The sequence below is a fragment of the Pagrus pagrus genome (genome assembly GCF_965226575.1).
Source record: "Pagrus pagrus genome assembly, chromosome: 18".
Classification (NCBI taxonomy): Eukaryota; Metazoa; Chordata; class Actinopteri; order Spariformes; family Sparidae; genus Pagrus; species Pagrus pagrus.
Genome location: NC_140202.1, coordinates 9,794,413 through 9,819,902, shown reverse-complemented (window position 1 = coordinate 9,819,902; position 25,490 = coordinate 9,794,413). Strand labels below are relative to the sequence as shown.

The 25,490-nt window shown below is 39.5% G+C and overlaps 3 protein-coding genes across 5 annotated transcripts; 2 read left to right on the top strand and 1 right to left on the bottom strand.

Moving 5' to 3' along the window:
* Positions 1 to 2,153: 2,153 nt before the first annotated feature.
* tmem50a (transmembrane protein 50A) lies at positions 2,154 to 6,366 on the top strand. Its single transcript, XM_084381391.1, has 7 exons — positions 2,154 to 2,263; positions 2,812 to 2,917; positions 3,136 to 3,248; positions 4,431 to 4,498; positions 4,764 to 4,856; positions 5,450 to 5,510; positions 5,603 to 6,366. Exons 2-7 carry the CDS (start codon positions 2,816 to 2,818, stop codon positions 5,646 to 5,648), a joined length of 483 nt encoding a protein of 160 aa, XP_084237517.1. The 5' UTR covers positions 2,154 to 2,263; positions 2,812 to 2,815; the 3' UTR covers positions 5,649 to 6,366.
* rhd (Rh blood group, D antigen) lies at positions 5,599 to 13,513 on the bottom strand. Of its 2 annotated transcripts, none has more exons than XM_084381390.1 (10): positions 12,917 to 13,513; positions 9,866 to 10,052; positions 9,027 to 9,177; positions 8,051 to 8,195; positions 7,764 to 7,936; positions 7,466 to 7,603; positions 7,257 to 7,384; positions 7,097 to 7,176; positions 6,759 to 6,832; positions 5,599 to 6,576 (listed from the first exon to the last, which is right to left on the bottom strand). In XM_084381390.1, exons 2-10 carry the CDS (start codon positions 10,030 to 10,032, stop codon positions 6,550 to 6,552), a joined length of 1,083 nt encoding a protein of 360 aa, XP_084237516.1. In that variant the 5' UTR covers positions 10,033 to 10,052; positions 12,917 to 13,513; the 3' UTR covers positions 5,599 to 6,549. The 2 variants fall into 2 exon arrangements, with proteins under 2 accessions (XP_084237516.1, XP_084237515.1); XM_084381389.1 differs by lacking the exon at positions 12,917 to 13,513 and adding an exon at positions 10,415 to 10,582.
* Positions 12,066 to 24,674, top strand: maco1b (macoilin 1b). 2 transcript variants are annotated; one of them, XM_084381388.1, is made up of 11 exons: positions 12,066 to 12,356; positions 13,566 to 13,707; positions 15,210 to 15,336; positions 16,212 to 16,335; positions 17,090 to 17,268; positions 18,051 to 18,606; positions 20,136 to 20,294; positions 20,732 to 20,914; positions 21,023 to 21,143; positions 22,105 to 22,279; positions 22,392 to 24,674. In XM_084381388.1, the coding sequence occupies exons 1-11, from the start codon at positions 12,277 to 12,279 to the stop codon at positions 22,592 to 22,594; spliced, it is 2,049 nt and encodes a 682-aa protein (XP_084237514.1). In that variant the 5' UTR covers positions 12,066 to 12,276; the 3' UTR covers positions 22,595 to 24,674. The 2 variants fall into 2 exon arrangements, with proteins under 2 accessions (XP_084237514.1, XP_084237513.1); XM_084381387.1 differs by having other exon boundaries at positions 18,048 to 18,606.
* The last annotated feature ends 816 nt before the right edge of the window (positions 24,675 to 25,490 follow it).

Here is a 25,490-nt window from a genome sequence, read left to right as displayed (position 1 = left end):
ATTGTGACAATATAAAAATACATATAAGAAAATGTTTTATTGATTGTGCCCAGAAAGTTGTTTCCTCTGAGATAATCAAAGAGTAAACTTTTCTCCTGTTATTTGATGAACAGCATGATTAAACATTTATTTAACTGCTCTGCACCTGCACCACTAAACCAACACAGTCAAATGCAAATAGGCTTATATTCAAGAAAACGCATACATCCATTATGTAATAAACCTTCTTTCATATTTACAGTGCCTATAAAAAGTATTCACCCCCTAATTGTTTTCCCATTTTATTGCTTTTATAAATGGAATTATGGTCAACATATAAATAATGTACAAAACAAAAAAATTACAAAAGAAACTTTAATGTCAAAGTGAAAAAGATTTCTACAAAGTAATGTGAATTAATTAAAAATATATAATGTACAATAAGTGATTGCATAAGTATTCACCCCCTCTAAATAAACTGACCTGATTCAACAGAGGACCAGCCAATTGGTGCTAGTAGTCTCACAATTAGTAAGACTGAGATCACCTGCGTGCAGTGAATGTGTCTCAAATGATTGTAGTATAAAGACACCTGTGTCTGGAGGTCCAATCAATGGTTAATCAGTTTTCCTGGCTACAATTACTCCGTGAAGACAAAAGAACACTCTAAGCAACTATGTGAAAAGGTTATTGAAAGACTGCATACACAACTGTTGCCCAGGTTCTTCACCAGTCAAAGCTTTATGGGAGAGTGGTAAAGAGAAAGCCACTGTTGAAGATAGCTCATTAAATCTCAGCCAGAGTTCACCCAAAGACATGTGGGAGACTCCAAGGTCAACTGGAAGAAGGTTTTTTGCTCTGATGAGACCAAAATGGAGCTTTTTGGCCATCAGACTAGACACAATGTTTGGTGGACATCAAACACTGCACATAACCACAAACGCACCATCCACACTGTGAAGCACGGTGGTGGCAGCACCATGCTGTAGGGATGCTTCTTGGTAGGAGGCCCTGGAAGGCTTGCAAAGGTAGAGGGTAGCCTACAATGAATGCAGCAAAATATAGGGAAATGCTGGAGGATAACCTGATTCAGTCTACAAGAGAACTACGACTTGGGAGAAGATTTATTTTCCAGCAAGACAATGACCCAAAGCATAGGGCAAAAGCTACACAGAAATGGTGTAAAGACAACAAGGTGAAGGTTCTGGAGTGGCTGAGTCAAAGCCCAGACCTCAATCCAATAGAGAATTTGTGAAAAGAGCTGTAAGAAAGCCCGATTGAGACCTACCCACACAGACTCAGTGCTGTGATTAAGGCCAAAGGTGCATATACCAATTATGGACTTGAAGGGGGTTAATACTTATGTAATCCCTTATTCTACATTATATATTTTTAATTAATTAACATTACTGTATAAATCTGTTTTCACCTTGACATTAAATGGTTGTTTTTGTTGTAAATTCTTTGTTTTGTATATTTTTTGTATATTGACCATGCTTCCATTTATAAAAGCAATATAACTGGAAAACAATATAGGGGGTGAATACTTATTATAGGCGGTGTATGTATATTATATATTATTTATGTCTATTATGCATATTTATGGGTTCATCTATGAGCGTAGATATGTGTTAGTTTAGTAGGCCTCTCATGTATTATTTTCAGGATCAAGTCCAGCTTATGTTTCAACCTGCAACAGCTTCAAAAGAATGTGAAACTATTGTAAATTGGCTCTATAAAAGACTCATCCATTGTGCTACCTTAAGGAACTAGTGCTAAGCTCGTACTTCCAACGTATTGACCCCTAAATAGCCCTTGTGTACGGAAATGTAAGCATTTTCTTTGTAAATTATGAAGGCAAGAGTTATGAAGTACAATATGTATAGTTTGGGTGATTGTAAGATAAGTATCACATATATTCAGTACTTTAGACTATACTACACTGAACTATGTGTAGTATAGTATGGTTTCGTATGAACTATGTTGCACCTTGTTGATTTATATTTAATCTCTTTTAGTATGAACTTGTTACGAGGTGGACCTGCCCACATCAATACGCATACTCATACATCACGTCTTTGACCTTATTTTGAGTGGTTCGTGTGCTTGTAATGTTGGACAAATTCCTATTTTGTCCACAACACCTGAAGGCACCAATATCAACAGCGTCAGAGGCTCCCTCATCAAACGAGTGTGGATCAACTGCGCATGTGCATGATCGAGCTCTGTCGGAAGCTAAGTCGGATTTATCCAGGGGGTCCACAACAAAAACCAAAAATAAAAGGTAAGAATTGCTTTGAAAATGACATTACATTACACCAATGCTGCCAGGGTGAGTGTTTCTGCTTGGTACGACCGTTGTCGTTTGAGTTTTTCTAATATTTTAGCGACTTCGTTGCTAGCAGAAAGCTTCAAGGAAATGTTTGCTAGTGCCAAAGCAATGAACAAAAGAATCCGACGACACTGCCGTGTTTTTATTTTCGGTTTCAATACACTCTGTATTTTAACAGCTATAAAGTTTACACCTCGATAGACTTGTTGTGGACAGTTGTTAACGAGCTTTAGTGTAAAAATCAGGAGCTGGTGATTGTAGATGCTTGGTGTAAAAGCTATGGAGTTGAGCATCATACTTCCTACAGTATTTACAGCGACTGCGCACAAACATTTAGCTTACATTGTATTATAAAGTTCTGATATCAGTTTGTGGGGTAATTGAATTTGGCTTTTAATCATAATGAACATTTGTGTTGTCGAGATGACTGAGTATTTCTCTGAAGTGTTTGATGTTGTGATCCCTTTGACGCCTTGTTGGACCTAACGCCCTTTTCCCAGAGTCATGTCTGGTTTTCTGGACGGAATCCGGTGCGGAGACTGCGAGTGCAATGTGGACTGGGGAGAGAGGAGAAACACCATCGCATCTGTAGCTGCTGGAGTTCTGGTATTTGACACATTTCCCAATTTAAGCCAAAGAGACTGAGGAGAAATGTAGCCTAACTCTGCTTTGTCTTCCTGGCCTTTAGTTACACATGATTTGTGTATGCATAGCTGAGGATTCCTGTTTTAAAAGACTGGGATTCAGATGTATTACACACTAGACATGCATGCTCATACTTGTCATTAAAGCACTCAGGCTAACTGTGGATCTTGTTCTCGCAGTTCTTCACTGGTTGGTGGATCATCATCGATGCAGCAGTGAAGTATCCTGATGAGGGAACGTTTCATCATGCCTATCACACCTGTGGAGTCATCGCTACAGTGGCCTTTCTCATGTAAGACACACTTTGCAGACTGTCTGTCACAGAAAATGTCAGATTCTTCGTCACAGGGTTTGATTGTTTGGTGTTGCTTAATCCTAAAACCCATCTCCAGGTCTTTCTCAGCATATGTTTCTCATTTGTCATGGATATTGAATTGTTGCTGTCACGTGACTCAAGTATAGGGTTTTAGTCATGTGATAATCAGTGGTTGTCCTATTGGGAAGGTGGGGTGGTGTTGTTGCCCTCGTCTGTGCTCAGCGATAGTCTCCGGTGTCAGATGTGGGCAGCCTCCTTCATCTTTCACTGGCTGTCCACTGACTCCTGATTGATGACTACTCAGTGAAGTCAATCGATGCTGTGAACGATTTTAGACTAGTGTTCACAAACGGCTGCTATCACATGATTGAAATTTTATATTTAGGTCACATGATAACAACTAAACCATCTCCATGACATCTTAGCAATGCCATCTGCTAAGTAGGGCCATGACTTGGGGCTAAAAGCTTCTGATACACCAAGTAATTGGACCATCTTTAATCTATTTCTGAGCTTGTTTGATCCTTCAGCTTTTAATTAATGTAATGCCTTTATTCAGACTGCCTGCAGGTACTTTCAAAGTCTCAAGATGTCTTACATTTAATTTTATAAATATTAGGTATTTAAAAGTCATTTAATGGTTTTACATTTGATTTTGTGACATCTTATTTGCCACAAACAAACAATTCATTTAATTTTTATTTGTCCTTCTTGTAATTTCTTTTTGTCAAAAAGAAGCAAGCTCTTCTGTGTGAAAGTTCATTTTTCTGATGTTACAAATCTTATAACCTGCCACTAAACCTAATACTGTCTTTTTACTTCTTACTTCCACCTATCTGTTGGCAAAATGTAGTTAAACCTAACTGATTCCAATAACCATATTCCCACATAATGCTTACCTTTTATATTTACCTGCAATGCTTGAAAAATAAAATGATTATTGGTCTTAAATTTGATTTAAAAATATCTTCAAAACACATTACATTTAAGTGTCTGTTACCTCTTGACGCCATGTGTAATTCTTTCAGTCTAAGGGACATGCATACTTATCTAAATGTTAACATGGGATCTGTCAACATAAGCAATTAGGTAAATGTAATTCACTACGTAGCATCTGATTTATTTGTAATGATTATTTATATCATTTGACTCATCTAGGATAAATGCTGTTTCAAATGGCCAAGTGAGAGGAGACAGCTACAGTGAAGGCTGCATGGGACAGACAGGTGTGTATGTTAGGATATGATGAACTACTCTATATTGTGAATATATTTCCTTATAGACACTTAATTTTCTTCATTTACCATTTACAACGATGTCATATTGACTGGATATTTTAAAACTGTCACTCCTTTTCTACCGTACTTGTGACCTATTTACAAACTGTTTATTTTATTACTGTTACAACATACATGCAGTAAACACAAACCCTAAAAAGAAGCGCCGTGTGCAGTCACTCAGTGACCCACCCTGTCTTATCTCTGTTTGCAGGCGCCCGAGTGTGGCTCTTCCTTGGCTTCATGCTGGCCTTTGGCTCCCTCATCGCCTCCATGTGGATTCTGTTTGGAGGATTCGTAGTGCCTCGTAAGTCCTGTTTGTCAGCTTGTACAGACAGTTAAGTGAGCAGTTTTGAGGCGTGACATTGAGAGGCATGTTACAGTATGTAGCAACTCAGAAGTGTGTTTTGAAAATGTTATTGTAGAGAGGCCAGTATGATGCAGTAACTTATTATAAATGTTACAACCCTGCTCATAAGAGAAATAGAAGCAATATAAAACAATATGTTGTTGGTAAAAGTAAAGTTATTTACAGGGGGACAAGAATTGTTAAAAATGAAAATAGGTAAGGCCAACTACAAAGGAAGAAGGCTAGTGGATGCTGTTTAAATCAAAGAAATAAATATAATCAAAAGAGGACTGTTGCAACAATAAAGAGATGTGTGCAACTTTTTTTTAAAAAACTAAGTCTGGCGCAGTCCCCAGGTAGTTAAACCGGTGTCTCAATACTAGTTCACAAGTAATCAACACTGATCAACATAGCAGTACCGTCAGTACTAGCAATAAATATGAATTAGCATTAGTGGTACTGAAATTTCTAACTTTGATATGATACAAAACCATTGAACTACAATACAAAATTGACACATCATTGAGGGTATAATCTTTTCTCTTTTGCAGAAAAGCCTGTTGTGTATCCTGGAATTGCCGTTTTCTTCCAGAATGCATTCATTTTCTTCGGGTAAGCTAATTTTCCTCAGTGGCATCTTACTTCAAACCAATGCTATTTTGTGGAACTATTTTTCTTATACTGTCTTCTTGTCTTCTGATCAGGGGTTTGGTCTTCAAGTTTGGACGTACAGAGGATCTGTGGCAGTGATCGACTCTTGTGTGTCTTTATGTCCACTGTCTACACTCTGCTTTCTATATTGTATGACACAATATGCTTTAGCGGTTATTCACTTTATATATCAACTTTTTTAGCTTTCCAATTAACATATTTAATTTATATCATTTGCTGTATAATGGCTTAACCATAACTAAGCACAAATTCTCAGATTCCTTGAAAGTTGAATATTTTCAAGTGTGGCACATCTTTAAATGTGTCTGTTTGCACTCAGACTGTGTAGCCATGTTGTTAAAATGGTTTACAACTGTATAAAAAAAGTGTATTTTGGGAGCTTTACTGTCCACATTTCCTTTTGGTATACTTACTTTTATGACATCCTTTAATTTCAACTGTCTCTTAAGTGAAAATATCATAAATTATTATGGTACAAATTATCATTGAGGGCAATATTCAATAATACTGTACACATTTACTGAATGTAACCATATGGGGTTGTTTGTATTTTTCTTGAAATAACATCAGCTCTGAAACTTTGCAGTCATTCAGATTTATTGTTGACAGATAAGTAGCTCAATACTGTTGACCTGAAGTCGACAAAGGGTTTCACAACTGTCGGTTGTTGTATGTGTACTGGAGATTTGTATTTGACTGCAACACTTATCCATTTACTTGTGTAACATCCAATCCATGGGGTCATTTTCTGACAACCATGGCAGCATTAAACAGAAACATACTGAGCAGTAAATGACTCTTACGTTCATGCTTCTACTATTTTTCTCTTGCAGAGTTCCAGCTTTGAAGTTTATTTATCCGAGTCTTGCACACACAAAAACATATACGATCTACTTTCCACAAAAGTAAAATTATAAAATAAAAATAAAATTATGTATATCAAAAGTTGGTATTTTCAAGGGCAGACTTCTCCTTCTTCTTACTTTCGCACTGCAAGATGGGGAAACTGCAAAACATGAAAATGTGGTGTTTTATGAATCAAGCTTGTTATGGTATAGCACAACCAAAGTGTCAAGTGCATTCACTATAGCTAATTATAATTGATGATATCTTTATCAGTGCAGATATAGAATTATTTTCAGCTCATAATGTGTTTGCTTGTGAGAAGTTAAAGACTCGATCGCCTACCTCCCAGAAAGCCTGATCATCAAAACACTTCTTGTCTTGGGGCGGTCTCCAGAAGTTCCACTTGAGTAGGAGTCCTTTAAACAATGACATATAAAAGTAATTTAGGGAAACTCACAATTGGTAGATATGACATATAATACAAACAATTTTATTCATTCCCCAAGGGGGAAACTGCCAGGCACAGTACATATAGAGCAGTCAACAGGTGGGACAATAGAAAAGGGCATACACATTTCAAGGCAGTACAAAATAATAATAAATATAATTAATAGTGTCATCCACAATGGACTTTCTGTCTTTTCTGATGGTACCAGGCTGTTGATAGAGAGAGGACTTACCAGTAATAATGCCCATGAACACACTTAGAGAAACGGTGAAGAGGACAGTGCAAGTGTGAACCACAGCACATCGGATTGCCCTACAAAAAAAAGGTTCAGTTACACAGGGTGTCACACCTGTTGTGTGTGTATTTGTATCATATGACAGTTGTATTCTTACGTTGTGTGATCATCACGATCTCTTATCTGTAGGAGGAGCTGTGCTAGCCATCCCAGTAGACCAGGGAGTCCATGTGTGCTAAGGATAGCACAGGTGTCATGGCATTGAAACACAAGAAGCAAGTGGTTCTGGAAAATAAGAGTTTGTGAGAAGTTATGATGCAAAGATTATTTATTCAAGAGGGTAGGTGTGCATGTGGTGATGGAAACCTTGAGATATCGGAATCCAATGGTTGATACGACAGCAGCAGTGAATCCAATCGTCATGGCTTCCCATGGCTGATGAACCCCTGAAATGGAAACCCCAACAGCAACTCCGCCAGCAAGGATGCATGACTGCATATGGATCTGAGAGAGAAGTGGAGATATACAGTATCAGATCTCACTGGTATTAAGAGTATTGATTGATTAAAATTTTTACATAAACAGGTGAAAATCATTTCACTCCAGCAAACAGTGACTCTGTGAAAAGGCGTAATCGTGAGCTAACATCAGTGTCTTATCATACCAGGTTGACTTTTCCCTTGGGACTCGAGAGCACAGACAAAGCAGCTGCTGTAACAGCACTGACAGCCAGGGCCAGGTAGGTGCTGCAGACAGCCCCCAGCTTCCTCCCAGGTGTATGGGCATCCACGAGAACTGAATTAAAACTGGGCCAAAACATCCAGAGAAATAGAGTCCCTGGAGAAAAGAGGATTTCCATTCAGATTCTGCTTTGCTAATTCATGATTTGATAATCCTCCCATTTGAATCACCAGGAGTACTACAAGTAAAAAAAACTTGGACAATACTCACCCAACATGGAGAATAATCCTGTTTTGCGGTCAAATTTCTCTTTTTCAAATTGCTGTTCTGATCCATTCCGATACAGGATCCAGGTTAGCATGAGTCCAAAGAAGGCCCCAAAGATATGAAGCCGCATGTCCTTCAAAGGCTCGACCTAGAGTAAGAAAACACCATTATAAGCACATAAGGCAGCAGGCCCAGTTAACATCCCCAGACGGGCCCTCAGTACCTACAGAACTGGCTGATGTTCTCACCACCATCTCTAACCTTCCCCTTGCAAAGGCCGCAGTCCCAACCTGCTTTAAAACCACCACCATCATCCCAGTCCCCAGAAAGAGCCCATTCACTTGTCTGAATGACTACAGGCCAGTTGTGGCTTCTATAGCCACATTATAGAGAGCATCTTATAGAGAGCTGCATCCCTGGAGCACCACTGTAATGGACTGCAAACGCCTGCAGAGAGTGGTAAAGACTGCTAAGAAGATCTTCGGGGGAATCCTTTCCCTCTCTACTGGACATCTGCCACCTGAGAGTCCACAGAAGATCCTGCAGCATCACCAAGGACTCCACCCACCTCCAACACAGGGTTTTCACCCTTTGACCCTCTGGCAGGAAGTACAGACGTGTGAAATGTGGGACCTCGAGACTGTAGACCCTAACCTAACTCAACATATAGGAAGCTTCACTTTGCTGCCTGACCCCAGTTCACACACACAGATACACACACATACACGTGTGTGTCTGTCTGTGTGTGTGTACGTATATATATATATCTTTTACATATTTTATCTGATGATTCTTAATGTTTCTTATACTGTTGTACTTCTAGATTTTTAAGATATTTTTATATCTCATGTTTCATTGTAAAACAGCATTCAGAATAGAGGGCAAAGGAAGACTTTTGATTGTAAAGGGAAACTTGTTTCTTTGCATTATGACAATAAACCCTTTGACTTTGACTTAGAAGCACACAGAAATCGCTCACCTGCAGCAGGGTGTGGAGGAGCCATTCATTCAGGACAAACCCTAAGACCTCCAGCAGGGCCATGAGGACGAGTTGGACAGGGTTGGTCTTCCCCAGCACAACTCCGATTGAAATGAGGGCAGAGGCTGCGCACATCTCTGCATCTACTAAGCTTTAATAAAACATTATAACCATTGACTTAAATAACAGAGCTGTATAAATAAAAAATAAAAACTTCTGGATATTGTGTTTGAAATTTTTCAGAAGTTTGTTGATGCTAATTGATAAATTCCAATTAAGTGACGTTTTATTTTGCTATACTGTAGGTATGGCTGGGCGATATGGCCTTAAAATTATATTGCAATACTTTTAGGTTGTATTGCAATACATGATATATAGCTTGATATTTTGAAATCTCCTCAAAAGCACTTCATAAATGCTAGGACTATGCTACAAAATCAAATTTCAGTATATTTTTAAACATATATTAATTACCTCAATATCGATATTGCAACAATATAGTGTATGACAATTGGTACTTTCACAAAATATTAACACAATGAGAGTTTTGAAAAGTAATCATCAGTAATGTGGATATAATGATTAGGTAGGTAAAGGCAAGTATTAGAACAAGTAGAACACTGTGGTAAATTCAGAAAATTACATTACTTTACTGTAATCCAGCTTTAAAACCAGGAAAGGACATACCATAACACTGTAGAACGATATCCAAAAAATAAGATAAAAGTCTCATATTACGATAACGATATTATATCGAAATATTACCCAGGCCAAGCTGTTGTTACTGTATAAGCACAAATAGTAGTGATTGTAGTAGTAGTGATTCAATAGTGACTTACCTTCTCAAATTTATCCTGATCTTTCCTCTGTAATACCAGGAATCAATTCCATTAAGTATGACAGCCCATTGAGTGGCCACAGCAGCCACAAGGAGGTTGAACCCAGTGCCACTGAAACCATATCGCACAAGAAAAGTCCACAAGAAGCCAAAACCAAGTATCACCATCACATTCACATCCTGGAACTCTGCAAGAGAAAAGTAGTGAAAAGCTTTCAAAAGTGTCAAATCACAGTACAGTCCTATACAATACATCACTTCTGATGGGTTGGACTTTCAGGAGACAGCTGAGGTCATCTGCCCCTTAAAAACCAGCAACTGTATGAGCTTATCAGTGCCCAACAGTAATAACTGTCGTATCTCCCCATATACTCGTGGATTCAAGTCAATATCAAGCTTGAGAACGAATGACACAGCTTAAAATGTTTATTTTTTTTGTTTGTTTGTTTTTTAATACACTATTGTGTTATACAAATGTAACGTGATATTTACTCTTTTCAGATGATCTCACCCTTTAACCCACCCACCCTCTTCCAAACCCACTACTTACCTGGGTAAAAGTTGCTGAAAGTGTTCCCATGTACTTTTACATTGCTGTCGATCTCAGCGTAAAAGGCATATATGAAAATGAAGCCTATCTGCAGAAAAAGCAACAAAGGTGCCAGACGGGAGCGCAGACTCGGTGCGTACTGAGGAGCCATTAGACACGTTCCCTGACCACTTTCCTTACAACTGACGCATTTGAAGCCCCGACGGTTTGAGTAGGGAGCAGCCCGAAACTCAAAGTCGTTTTTATCAGCTGCTGGACGTCTGATTCGTCTGGTTTGACTTGAAAACCATGTTAGCCTGTCTTGAATTGCAAATGATGAGAAAACAAAGCCACACAGCAACACTTTCATAATATGTAAAAGTAAAGTCATTATAGTTCTCTATAGACCCTCTCTATGGGAAACTGAAAGAAAGGTCAAATTATTAGCCTATAATACCACCACATGTAGACAACTATAGACTGTACACTGATTAGGCTCATAAACACCCTAAAAGTAGCCTATGTCACAAAATAAATTACAGACTGCCCAGCGAGAATTTTATGGAAGCCCATTTCCGCCAGTTAAAGAGAAATGGAAAGTAAGACGTACACTAAACTTGATCAAAAACATATTCCCATCATGATAAATCATAAATGTGAGATCAAAAAACCCTCATTATCTCATAATTATGACTTTTTAATCCCATATTATCGATTTTTTGGGTAACTTTTCTATACTAATGTTGACCAACATTGAAAAACATGAAATTAAAACCGAAATTATTAAATTAAATACCAGTATTTACTTTCATAATTTCGGTTTTTATCAGAATCAGAATCAGAATACTTTATTAATCCCCGGGGGGAAATTGTTTAAATTGTTAATTTCATAGTATTGACATTTTATATCACAATTAAAACTTTTTATTTTTTAATATTTTTGGATTTTTTAATTATCATCTATATTTAGCAGGAACGGGCTTCCATACATTGACAGTAGGCCATATATTATAGGTCACTGCAGAATTGGCCATACATCTTTAAACATCTCTCTAGTCATTATTTTTAATATGCCACTTTGTTAGGGTCCGAAAGACAATGGTAAACAAAATGCCATGCGTAAAGTTCAGCATAAACAAGGATGACTGTCTGCATCCCATACTTTATGATCAAATGCACGCACACGCGCGCGTACACTATGCCCACGTACACTATGCCTACATTTTAACCTGAAAACACAATTGCAATACAAGGCCTTGAGCCAAGTCTGTCCATGAACACACACAAAGGCACTGATATAAATAACCCCCGTATGCTGGAATGGATGTTTTGTGCGGGGCACAAAGGGAATTTTGTCCCAAAGACTGCATATTTTCTGCTCATAATAAACCAAAGGAAGAGGCTCCAAGAGAAGAGCCCGCCTCCGCGACGATCTCATTGGTCGATCAGCGATGCCCAATTTGTCCACAAAAATCTGATTGGTTGAACGGTGAGACCTTCCACACGCAGCCGCCCACGCCCCCTCGCTCTCCCCTGTTGTGATTGGCGGAGAAGAGCTGCGCGACCGGCCACGGCACAACATCAGTGGCTCATCTCTGTATCCGTCATTGAGAGAGGCCTCGGCGGACAGATTGATTGGATATACCAGCCGTCTGACAAGTGGACGTAAGATACAGCGCTGTTTGGACTTACAGAGTCTGCGCTAACAGAAAAAGAGGAGGTTCCCGAATAGAGTCCTTTATTTATTTCTTTGTTTCCAGTGGGGAAAAATAATAACAGCGACGTATACCACCGTCACTTCATTTATTATCATTGTCCGTATACACAAGAAAACTGGATAAGATTACAGTTGTTACTCGAAGGCCAAAGCCAAGGGGAGGAGGATGAAGCGGCGCAATGCGGACTGCAGCAAACTCCGACGGCCGTTAAAACGGAACCGAATCACTGAGGGTATATACGGCAGGTAACTTATATGGAGCCTGACAAGAGGGTCTTCCTCACGACAATAATGGGGGCCACTGAATGGGGATGTTTGCGGCTTGATAGCTGCAGCACGCATAACTTCACAACGTTACCATTAATGTCAATGAACTGCCACTGCTAGCTATCTTATTACCCTAGCTAGCTGCTAGTAATAGCATTAGCGAAAACTAGCAGTATGTTTTCGCTTTACATTAGCAAGTAACGTTAGCTGGTAAGCTAGCTGTAGCGCTAGGCCCCGAAACAGCCTGTTTTGAACCATGTCACAATGGTCAGTTCACAGCAGTGTTAAAGTTTGAACTAAGTTGTAGTGGATTTTTGGATAATATTAAACCCTGACTATATACAGTGTGCCCACGCCAGTCGTCATCTGTTTGCAGCGTCAAAATTAGCCGCTTCACTGCTAGCAAAGGTAACTTGTGGTAGCTAGCACCGCAGCAGCTTTGTCTACTCATTGCCAACTTCTCCACACTTATTCAGGGATACTGTATATTAACACTAACTCTAAGCATGAGTTGATGAGACACAGTCAGTTAGTCTGACCTCTGAGGAGCTTGTGTTGCACTATTCAGTTCTGTTGACTTATAGATGCATAGTTGTCCTTCCCAGCTCTACCTGACAGGTCCTACCTCTGTGCGACTTCCTATGTTTCTGAATAACCAAACGTTTAAGGGCCACTGGTTTACACACGTGGCATCTAGACTAAGAGGTGTGGGGCCCTCCTTGAATTGTAGAACAGGTGCCCCCTTCACAACACAGTCATGCTTTGAGATCAAAGAACACCCCTACCTTGTCACTTTATGGGTCTCAGTGCTGTAACAAAAAATGTCAATGGCTGTCAAATATATCTACCTTAGTTAATTGTGGCACAAGGAAAGAGTCACCAACTAATTGCCATTTTCTTTGTGTAAACCTTAATACCACAACAGAATATACTGTAGTTTGACAGGCATTTCCCTCTTCCAGGTAGCCCCTTAAATTTTGGTGTACTCCCAAACAGCACTAGGCTCCAGACATACGTCTTACACTTGATTCACCTCCGGCACACACCTCTTTGATGTAATGACTTAATGTTTATCTGCCATATACTCACTTCTGAAGGTAAGATGAATACCAGAATAAGAAACACTGTTGTGGCATATTTGTTTTCCAAAACATCTTGTGTCATACAATTTATCTTTTATTTTTTTAGTACCTTCCTGTACCTGAAGTTCCTGGTGGTGTGGGCACTGGTTCTACTGGCAGACTTTGTGCTGGAGTTCAGGTTTGAGTACCTCTGGCCGTTCTGGCTCTTCATCCGGAGCGTGTACGACTCCTTTAGATACCAGGGGCTGGTAAGTGCAATTGTTCTCACTATTTATTATGCTTTCATAAAGGTGGAGACAAACCACGGTCTGAGACATACTCATCCTTTCAAATTTTTTTCAACACTTGATTTTTATAGGTTGCAGTAAAATATGCTAGTTCAGTTTTAGATTATCATCCTGTTCGGATTTGCCTGTTTCAGAGTTGAGTTTGCTGTAACAGTCACTGCTTTTGCATGCTGTTTTGCGGGGTTTCTGCAGTAACCTGTTTTATTGAATGTCATTTGAAACAGCAGCGAGCAATAATTAGATAAGCCCAGATAGATTTCTGTAGGTGAAATACGACTTGTTGTCCATATACTGTACGTATATGCTTAACTGGGCTTTTAACAATGTTTGTGCAACAGATATTCAGAACAACAGAAATGGTGCTTTGATAGCAGTGTGGTACTGTGTGTCTTTTTAGTAAGTAATTAAATCCTAAATCAGATTAAACCTGAAATACAGCTACAAAGAAAAGTCTAAATGCTGTCGCTAAGTCATACGCCACCACTGGACTGCTTATGGTTATTTGTAAAATACTGACACATGCCCACAGTACCAAACTGTGGTCCACATGCTTTGAACTTAATATAAACATCTTAATGCTGTAGCATTATTACAGTAAACCTAAACATGTTAGCTTTGATTCATGGATGTTATATCTTGCTTTACCTGGTTTCACCCAAAAATCAGATTTCATGTTTGCATGCAAAGATGATCAGCTTTTTTCTTAGTTAGAAAGGGGAAAAGTGATAGTGTTTAGTAATGAGTCAGGTGATATCCTGTCACAATTATAAAATAACCCACAAGATGTTAACATTGATTGCGGGACTGCCAAACCCCAAATAAAACGAGTAGAGACTACTTGAGAACCTGCTGCAGGGGTTCAATGACTATTAGATGATCAGATTATGAACACGGCCATCCTCGAATAATCTGAACCTTTCAGTTACTGTAAATTGAGTTGTACCACTCTCAAAATGACAAGTCCTTTTCACCTTAACTTGTTTGCTGCCTAACTCTTATCTGACATAATGTACAAACTACAGACCTCATCTTCCTGTTATCTAAATGCTGTATGCTAATGTTAATGTATCATAGTTTATTTTTCCGTGGGTCTGTTTTTGATGCTGGACAGCTTGTTCTTATTGAAATGCATTGTGGAGGTGTGTGTTTGTGTCTCACAGAGGAAAACCAAAAATGTACAATCTGTATAACCAATGTAATTTTTCATCAATGAAACATGGAGTTTAATCACCAAGGACCAGATCACTTCCGATAGAAAAGATTAAGATTTGACAACCAACCCTTCTGTTAAATGGCATCCAACATTTTAAGGCTGGCTGCTAGCCTGAAAACAATGTTTCTTTCTTATTTTTTAAGGAAATGGTTTAAGTTTTGAACATGCAATATTAACAGTGACAAACTTAGATCTCTCTTTACTGCATTTGCTGCTGGTTTATCGTAACCACCTCTCTTCTACCCAACAGGCCTTCTCAGTATTCTTTGTGTGTGTTGCGTTTACCTCGGACATCATTTGCCTCCTCTTCATCCCAGTGCAATGGCTATTCTTCGCTGCCAGTACCTATGTGTGGGTGCAGTATGTTTGGCACACAGGTAAAAGATTTCAATGTATTGTTGTCTTACTGCATATAAGAAAACTGACAAATGCCAGTGATCAACTTCATTGATGTTTTGCAAAAGGCTCTGTCTGTCACACAAGCTACATTCATTCTCTCTACATCAGTTCTGTTTAAACATGCAGATGAAGAAAGGAAGAACCTTTCAGTGTAATCACATGTTGGGCTATTGAAATAATTTCTTTTAATTTACAGACCACACCATATCTTAGAATTTGGACTGTTTTTTGTTGTTTTTCCATGTAGTGCTTCAGGGAAAAGCAGGTGTGAAAAGCGTTACCCATGCACATTGTGTTATCTTATTTACAAATAGTTGGCTTGCTTCTTAGAATTTTGCATGTCGAGTGTAAGTGAGCTGCGCTCTGCGGATTAGTTGTCAGTCTGATTTAGCGGTATCCCCCTGTGTTGACCAAAGGCCAGGTGTCAGATTGAAATCCTGGTGCCAGTTGGGGGAGGGAAAAACACTGAGTGGTCCCCAGTTGCTTTCTCTGCTCCTTAACTTTACTCACCAGTGGCATTTACATCCATAGGATTTTTGCTGGAGTATTAATATCTCTTACCACTCAACAGCCTGGTGGTGTAAGTGGTTGAATTAATTGCAGCCAAGGAAGAAAAATCTATATATTTGGACCATTCACTATCAAAGTGCATATTTGATAACAAGCAAGGATGTGTTAGATGAAGCCCAGGAAGGACTCTAACAGTCGGGGGATAACCATAATGACTCTGCCAATGTTCATATTCTTAAAAAAAATATATGTTATTTTGGTACTCATTGCTACAGACAAAATTCAGGTGGTACTCAGTACTGATCTTCATTCATAACATGTTTGTCTTGCTTTGTTTTTTCAGAGAGAGGAGTCTGTCTGCCCACTGTGTCTCTATGGATACTCTTTGTGTACATAGAGGCAGCCATCAGATTCAAAGACCTGAAGAACTTCCACGTGGACCTGTGTCGTCCTTTTGCTGCACACTGGTGAGCCACTGTTCTCTTTCAACTAGCGGCAGTGGAACACTGTCCTTCACAGACTTGCTCTGACTGAAAGGCATGTCTAGGTTTAGTGCTGACTATGTCCGCATGCTGCAGAGGAATGATGAGAAGTAAAGACAGCATTATCTGGACTAATCTAAATTTTCACACAGCTTAACTTATTGTGACATACTACATAAAGTCAATAATGTCACATGATGGATCATGTGGTGGGCCAAATGCCCCTTTTCCCTTCCCTTTGCTAATTTGTCCATGATGAATCAGTGTATGGCTTGATTCCCTGAAAGTTTCAAAGAATAAATCCACTTCAATATTCTTTTAGCAGTATGCAGTGTTGAGATATTTGCTGTGCCATGCAGCTTTGTGCGACACTGAATTTGTTATGTTAGACATTAGCTCAGAGAACTGTATGTTTACATCCATGTCTTGAATTCTCCTTAAGACTATTTTTATAAAGTGACATCATATTTATAAAAATCCTGAAAGAGGTTTATAGTAGCACCTCTACAGTGCAAAAGTGTATACTGTGTAAATCTAGGAGAGGTCTGCAAATCTACCTTCAAGCTAGATTTGGCTTTGGTTGTGTTAACCTATCTTATGCTGTGAAGTTGGGCTACTACACTATAATGAAGATGTGTAACATATTGATTATCTAAGTGCATTTTTACAGCATCGTTTCCTTGTTTGGTCAGTACTTTGACCAAACAACTTATGAGTGTACTTGTGTCCATCTCTTTAGCATTGGCTACCCAGTGGTCACGCTGGGCTTCGGCTTCAAGAGCTACGTAAGCTATAAGATGCGCCTCCGGAAGCAGAAGGAGGTCCAGAAGGAGAATGAGTTTTACATGCAGCTCCTGCAGCAGGCTCTACCTCCAGAGCAACAGATGCTTCAAAGGCAAGAGCGAGAAGCAGAAGAAGGTAAGATTCAAACACACATACATGCATACTGTCTGCACACAGGAAACACCTGTTTCAGGAGATTTAAGGCTTGCATACAACATGCACTAGGACTGAACAATACAATCCTATTAGTTTAGATATTTAAGTAGGCATTTTGTGTTATGATTTCTCTTAACTGTTTAGTTAGCTAGTTCACTTCCTTGAGTCAGTGATGACACAGCCATGGATTGAGTAGTTGAAAGATCTGCCAGTCAGTCTTCCTTCACTCAGTCAGTCATTCAAGAGTGTTGATGGAGATGAAGGTAGCTGCCAGAAAGAGGCAGTAATGCCTGTCTGATACAGTAGTGTTTTGTCCTGTAAAGTTACTAGAGTTCAAACTCTCTAGTAATGAAAAGTTTGAAGCAGTGCTGAATCTGAATGTTAACATTACTCCAAAGAACATCAGCATGTGCAGCATTTCCCTCTCTATTCTCTATTCAAAGTCTGTGGTTGCACTCACACCTGCCGCATAGTTTAAACAAATTCACCAAGCACATAATGATCATCTAAGGCTGTGATTAGTCAAAGATTTGAATGGAGCTTTCATTTTCTCACTGAACAAAAAACTGGTAAAAACATTGTCAACATTAGCTAGCAATATGTAGTTGTGTTGTGCACTTCTTACACAAAATCTGGTCATTTCACACAAGTAACACTTAGGCAGCACGTGCAAATCCTGTGTCACTGTTCACACCATTTACATAAAGTCATGGCAGTTAGTCATATGTGTTTCATGTGTATCCCCCCTATTCATACAGCAGCAGCAGCAGCTAAAGGAATATCTGAAGTGGACACACCTCCAGTGTCACAAAATGGCGCCCCAGCCAATAAAAAGACATCGGCACTGCCGGAGTTAGAGTATAGAGAAAAAGGGAAAGAGGGAAGGGGCGGCGGGGACGCTAAAAAACAGCACAACAGCAACAGCATCCTGCCATCAGTGGACTCTAAACTCCAGGAGATGGAGTATATGGAGAACCATATGAACAACAAGAGACTGACCACAGAGCTGGGCAGCACAGAGAACCTGTTGCTTAAAGAGGACAACAATTCCTCCTGCTCATCCTCATCCTCCTCCTCCTCCAAAAACTACAAAAATGCTAGCAGCAATGCCGCGACACTCAACTCCTCACCCCGTGGCCATAGCGCTACCAACGGCAGCGTGCCCTCCTCTGCACCATCATCCTCCTCGTCCACAGGGAAGAACGAGAAGAAGCACAAGTTAGCGGTGGGGAAGGGGACATCAGGTGGCTCCCACAGGGATCCCACAGACAACTGTATCCCCAACAACCAGCTGAGCAAGCCAGAAGCACTTGTTAGGTAAGAAGTGTATACTACACTGCACTGCCTCACTAACAAATAAACAACGCATTTTGACATTTTAAGGGCTTGCGCCTTTTAAATTTAAGACCAAATATCTCTGGACAACATCTTGAACAGAATATTGAAGTTTAAAACTTTCAAAGAATGATGTAAGTGTTTGAGTTTGCTTTTTCTTGCCTCACTTGCTGCTGCTTCACTCTGAAATTGAATGAACTGAAACTCTTTAGTAGGATGCTGTTTATTTCATGGCTTGTTTATTTTATGCTTCACCCATAAAAGTAAATGGTTCCAGCATTTTTATGCTGGTGCACCTGGAACAAACAAACAAAAGATATAAATTTGATTTAGCTTCTTTGATGCTAAAAAATCTGAATTGGCCCCGTATTCTGATCAGCTTGTGACGCATATTGCATATTACAAACCGATGGCCATTAAGAGGATCTCTGGCTGGAGTGATTTAATTGGACCGTGGGTGTTGAGACATCTGATTTCACTCCTGATATATTTGAAATCATTAGCGCGTATAACAGAATGTTGATTTAATAATGAATAATATTTATTATGGGAGTTATTTTTCCAGTGTAAAAGAAGGTTTAGCGTAGAAATGATGAGAGCAGATAATCTAAAATATCAAAGAATATGCACATTTCAAGTTTAATTGGTCAGTGTTTTACTCCTTGCATGTAGATTTTTGTTGCAGATTTTTCTTTGACTGTCACATATGACAGCAGATGAACCAGCATGAATTTCTACCAATATCCTTATGTAGCATTTTTGTTTTCAGAATATTCTGTCCTTTAAGTAGGACAAAAAAATTACTATTTCACCTGCTTTCAGATCCTGTAAGAATGAAAGACATTACCATTTTTACAATGTTCATGAGCATGAAGTAAATGGTTCTTGGTTCCACTGTATTCGACTCACTGAAGACGTACGCTAGTCTTTATTTATAGTTTGTATAGACTGAATATGAATGTGTCTTGGCTTCAGTAAGAATAACCACATCTGGATAAATGTCTCCACACTAAGGTATAACATTTAAGAATATACAATATGTAACAGGACAAAAATGTATTATCACGATCATTAACAGCTGTAGGCTCATAATGAAATTATATTCAATAAATAGAGTCAATAATACAAAGCCAAATTGCTTTTATTGACTTAACAAGCGCAGCTTCTGTGCACAATACAATAGGTGGTGGTGTGACCCTTTTTAAAGTTGGTTTGGAAGGGAAAAGTCTGACCTATGGGACATTAAATCATCCATCTTTGTGCACTGCATCTTAGCCTTTCTCACCCTGAGATGTGCATAAACTACAGGTTAGGAACTTTAAAAAAAACAAAACTATTTTATTATCGGTTTTTAGTACCTGCTGAAAAAAATCCATATCGTGCATCTCCAATAACATCACTTGGAATCCGAGGGTGCACTTTTTAAGCAATTGTTTAATTCATGTTGACTGTCATCATGTAAGCAGTATGTGAATGTGTCTCTCCTCTGTTCACTCACCCACCTGGGACAGATTGGAGCAGGATGTTAAGAAGTTGAAGGCAGACCTGCAGGCCAGTCGGCAGGTTGAGCAGGACTTGCGCAGCCAGATTGGCTCACTGGGCAGCGCTGAGCGCTCCATACGCACTGAGCTGGGCCAACTTCGCCAGGAGAACGAGCTGCTGCAGAACAAGTGAGTGGGGTGACTTACTGGATCAAAGCAAGGTCATACTTGTGATGCTTTTGGTTTTTGGTCATTGCTAAATGGGGCATTGGGGTGTTTATTGTCATGCATCAGAATAAATTTAAGCCTGTAGGGGAAAAAACAGTTGGCAGCAGAAAAATCATCACATTTAAACGGGTTTGCATTCACAAGTTAACTTCTAATTAGGTAATGACTGCTAGAGAGGTCCCTCAGATTGCAGACTACAGTCGAGTTTCACAAGGACAACATGATAAAATCAAAAATACCAAACAATTTGTATGAGCTGCTAAAATATATTCTATACTTGTGATTCAAACACAGTGACAATTCAAACAGTGATGGATACAAGTAAGAAATGCTGATCCTGCCACACTGTAGCTCCTGTTTGTTAATGTGCTCTTCTATATGTGTACGTGCACTTGTAGGCTCCATAATGCTGTGCAGGCAAAGCAAAAGGACAAACAGGCAGTGGGCCAACTGGAGAAGAGGCTCAAAGCAGAGCAGGAGGCTCGAGCCACCGCAGAGAAACAACTCGCAGACGAAAAGAAGCGAAAGAAGTTAGAGGAGGCCACAGCAGCCAGAGCAGTAGCACTAGCAGCAGCATCCAGGTAAAAATACAGCAATATAAACTTCTGCCTTGTTGCTTGTTTCTTGCTCTTAAAATGTATTATGAGCACTGGTATAAATTAACCACTTTTTTCCCTCTATTTGTTCAGAGGGGAGTGTACAGACACGCTGCGGCGGCGAATCACTGAATTAGAAACAGAGTGTAAGAAATTAACAATGGACATCAAGCTAAAGGAGGATCAGATCAGAGAGCTTGAATTGAAAGTTCAGGTAAGGATTTATTAAGTATTTATGAGAATTGTGACCATAGAGTACAGATACAAATGATCTGTGTCCCTTTGTTCATTCAGTTGTGTGAAATGCTTTTTGCCAGGCACAGTAAAGGTGTTCAGTGTTGGATTTCAAATGTATAATCTGTTGTCTTTTGTACATTGCCAGTTTGCAATGCCATTTGTCAGTGCATGCAAATAGGTCTTGCAGTAGGGTGGGCCAGTACTAGTGCTCAAAAGTGATGATGCCTCACAATTGACAGAAACACAAAATGTTACATACAATTTAATGATGGAGGATTTCTTGGAGCTCTGTCCAAGTTATCGTGCTCCATCCTGCCAGGATATACAAGTCCACAACAGTGTAAAAACTGTTAATATTCAAATTGTTCATGGCAACATAGGAAATATAACATTTTTGACTTTGAGACACCTAATCATTTTAGACATATAACTGCTAGTAGGGCAGAATAAGGATTTAATGAAATCTCAAACTGACAAGCAGAATCAAATTAAATGTAAATGTTATACAGAACAGTAGACATGAAACAAGCGGTGAGCTACAGGTTGATGTTCTGTATTTACCATAAAGACTTTCTAAGAGGAGCTAGTCAACATGGTAAAGGATTTCTTTCAGTCAATAACAAGTATCTTACCACAGCACTGTAGTGCAAACAGGTGAGGTTTTTGAAGTTTGTTTGCATTGACTCATTGCAGTGATGCATACTTATCTTGAATTTACATTCTAGGTCAGAATGAATTTCTGTTTACATCAGTTACCAAAGTTATGCAAATGAGTACAATTTGCACTATCCCATTGCTTCTGTGCCTACTCTTGCATCTAGCAGTCTAAAAATGTTAGAAAAGCAAACAGCAGCCAAACAGAAGATTCAATCACCAGCGTGCTTAAGTGAACCCCTGACTTGACCCTAACTGTATCTCCTCCTCTTCTTCTTCTCCAGGAGCTTCATAAATATAAAGAGAATGAAAAAGACACAGAGGTGCTGATGTCAGCGCTGTCAGCCATGCAGGACAAGACCCAGCACCTGGAGAACAGCCTGAGTGCAGAGACCAGGATCAAACTGGACCTCTTCTCTGCATTGGGAGACGCCAAGAGACAGCTGGAGATTGCACAAGGTCAGCCTGATTGCCTTAAACTTTGTGTGAACACACCTACAAATGTTTTTGGTTTTGAACAATATTCTCAATCATGTTGTGTTTGGACTGACATGTTGATGTCTGTTTACAGGTCAGATCCTGCAGAAGGACCAGGAGATCAAAGATCTGAAGCAGAAGATAGCCGAAGTGATGGCTGTCATGCCTAGCATCTCCTACACAGCCGACACCAGCAGCATGACCCCCGTGGCCCCCCACTACTCCTCCAAGTTCATGGACACCAATTCCTCCGGCCTCGACCCCAATGCCTCCGTTTACCAGCCACTCAAAAAGTGAAAGCTTCGTCTCGCCTCTCGCCTCCCTCCATCCTCCCATCATTTTTTTTTTTTTTCCTGCAGGCCCACCACCTTCCAATCTGCTCGGCATGTCTGCGGCTGAGAACATTGTTTTTCTTGGGTTTTTATTTTCCTCCTCGCCAGGTCAGAAGGATGTTGTATTGTGTGACTGTATTTGTTGTAGTTAAAACAAAAGACAAAAAAAACTTAAAAACGGACATCACATGTCAACTAGGAAGTCCAAGGTTTTTTTTTTTCTCTAAAGTGTCTAGTGAAACCTCACAGAATCGGGTATGTATCTTCATCTCAAGGGTGTTGCTCTCCCTTTCCCACCGCAAACCATCTGCAAGCAGTTACCTGTTCTTTGGTCCTGGGGAGTAGCTGCTTATTATTTTCAGTCGATTTTTCCCTCCTAAAAATTTGAAAAGTTCTCCTTTATCATACTGTCATACAGCCTTACTTATCCCAATTTCTTTGACAGATTGTTTTTTCCCAAGGTATTAAGGCAACATCTTTACAACCAGAGGAATGTAGTGCAAAGTTGGCACAGACTCTCGCCCCTGTTATGTTTCAATAATTTTTTAAGACGCCAAATCAACCCTGCTTTCAGCTGCTTTGGGATTTGGTGGTAAATAGTTTTTAAAGCGTGTCACATGGTTCTATTTGTTCACTCTTTAAGATTTAAGTGTTGATTTCAACAGGCTGGATGTGTTAGTTGCAACAAGTTGGAGGAGATCTTGTGTTGGAAAATTAAACAAACCCAAGCAGCTCGTAATGAGTTTTTGAGTTGAAGAAAGAGTGCAGTAAGAGAAGAAGTCTGTGTGTGCAAGTGTGCCAGCTTCTCAGTACTCTTCAGGTCTTTCATCAGTTCTCATGATCACAGTGCCTTGAGTCGAGGACATAGAGTGAGTTTGATTATGAGATTCGGCCCAGCCCTTCTGAATTAGCGGGGAAGCATCTGGCTAAGCTGAAACGGATACGAATTTGACCTCACCCAGTGACGTGGGACAGAGTTGCCTTTAGATGCTGATTTGGCTTTTGGAATCCCTACTGATTTCCCAACTGGTGGGGAAGCTGATCCAATGTGTCCACTCAGGGCAGCTTTGTCTCTCACTTTAGTCACATTCAACCGATACAATGGACAGCACCATTTCCAGTACTTTTTATTATACTCCTATTTGCCTATTCACATGAAGTCTACTGCACACAGGTCTCCGGCTTGTCACATGTCCACTCACAGAAGCTCATCTCTGCTGCTATTAAACCCCAAACTCCCTCGGTTTTAGCTGCTGCCTGGCTCGTTTCTTTTTGATTTCCAATTTGAAGTTGCACTGTAGGAAACAGAAAACGCGCTGTTTGAAAGGGAAAAAGTGTAAAAGATGGACCGTGCAATGTAAACAAAGCTTTAGAATTGCCAACTTTAATATAGCAATTAAATAATTTTATTTAATTAATCCTCCACTTCGGTTTGTGTGCCAAGACAGGAATGCTTGTTTCTCTAGTAGTGTGTAAGAATGTACTGCAGATACATTGGCTGACATGTTGGTCAAATATTCAGCTGAATATTACTTCATGGAAGTTTCAGTTAAGCAGGTAGAGAAAGTGGTCACCTGTTTGTAGTAGACCGTGTAGTTAAAAGTAAGGGACTAGAAAAGTTTATTTTTGTGAATGTTTCAGTATTTGCAGCTGTTGGCCAGATGGGTGTTAAAATCAGTTTTCCGTACTCCTGTTTTCTGGTATTCATGTTATTTTCCTGCAGGGAGAAAGACGCTCGAGTCCGATGGGGTTTCACCGTCATCTGAAATGGTCATTGTTGTGCGTGTGGTTTTCACCTACTGTAAATGCAGAAGCTTTTATTTTCGCTCAGATTGCTGTCATTGGGTCCTGGAAAAAATGTTGTGAAAATTACAGTTTAGTCAGTTGTTTGGTCAACTGATTGTTGGAAGCATAGAGAACTGTTTTGTTTGTTTTTTGTTTTCTATGCCCACAGTCACTGCTCTGTTTCTCCCCAGGTCTGACCTTGGCTATGCTCTCGCTCTGTGAGGTTTACAAGGAATAAACATTTTTTTCTTGCAAATTCACTTTTCTCTGCTTGTTACTCTAACCGTATGTCTAAACATGTCAAAACAGCGTGTCAACTTTGAGTTTGCTATGTATACAGATTTTAAACAGTTATTCCAGTTTATTTGCTTTCCAAACTCTGTTATTTGGGTGAGTCTCACAAACTAAAGTTGTGGGGTTTAACATAAGTGGAATTTAGGAGGCAGGGGGATCTAATGACATACTATTGCATTATGGGTAAGATAGGTAGTGTTTTCGGAGACAAAGCCAGGATACCTCAGCATATGTTGCCTCTATTTTGACCTTTCTTTTATTAATCTGTCTCGTAAATTGAAATTCTATGGAAGTGTAATACATAAAAGTTGAGTATTCAGAAACCCTAATTATGCCATCCCAAATATCAGTTCCTTTTGTTGAAATTTAAAGGAAAATTGCATTCTTCTTATAGGGTAGTTGGTTAATGAAAGACATCAAGCACAGCTGAAATAAAACTATATTAACTATGGATTATCTTCAAACAATTCACAAAATTGTTCATCTGGCTAGAATCTGGTATTCCTTACTAGCTGCACTGTCATTTAAATGCCACAAGGAGGCAGTGTCTGTCCTTTTAAATTAGCTTAAAGGAGATAATCTGTCCTCACAGACTCTGGTTATTAACTCTGTCAAGACCTGCTAATTCCTTCTTTTCAAGCCCAGAAATCCCATTTAGCTCTGACAAAAGGACTTTATGAATAATCTATTCGTGCTTACCACAAATCACAGCTCGTCAAAACATGGTGACCACTGGCGCTCCCACGAAGCTATCCAGCAGCACTGGGCCGGTAGGTAAATGA

Bases quoted from the DNA above. Each gene is read 5' to 3' on its own strand.
- maco1b (XM_084381387.1), top strand. From the start codon at position 12,277: ATGAAGCGGCGCAATGCGGACTGCAGCAAACTCCGACGGCCGTTAAAA. The intron at 16,336-17,089 runs GTGAGCCACTGT...CCATCTCTTTAG, and splicing joins CGTCCTTTTGCTGCACACTG to CATTGGCTACCCAGTGGTCA. The intron at 17,269-18,047 runs GTAAGATTCAAA...CTATTCATACAG, and splicing joins AGAGCGAGAAGCAGAAGAAG to CAGCAGCAGCAGCTAAAGGA.
- tmem50a (XM_084381391.1), top strand. From the start codon at position 2,816: ATGTCTGGTTTTCTGGACGGAATCCGGTGCGGAGACTGCGAGTGCAAT. The intron at 3,249-4,430 runs GTAAGACACACT...TGACTCATCTAG, and splicing joins GCTACAGTGGCCTTTCTCAT to GATAAATGCTGTTTCAAATG. The intron at 5,511-5,602 runs GTAAGCTAATTT...TCTTCTGATCAG, and splicing joins AATGCATTCATTTTCTTCGG to GGGTTTGGTCTTCAAGTTTG.
- rhd (XM_084381389.1), bottom strand. From the start codon at position 10,565: ATGGCTCCTCAGTACGCACCGAGTCTGCGCTCCCGTCTGGCACCTTTG. The intron at 10,053-10,414 runs GTAAGTAGTGGG...TTTCTCTTGCAG, and splicing joins TTTCAGCAACTTTTACCCAG to AGTTCCAGGATGTGAATGTG. The intron at 6,833-7,096 runs GTAAGTCCTCTC...CATTGTTTAAAG, and splicing joins GTTCATGGGCATTATTACTG to GACTCCTACTCAAGTGGAAC.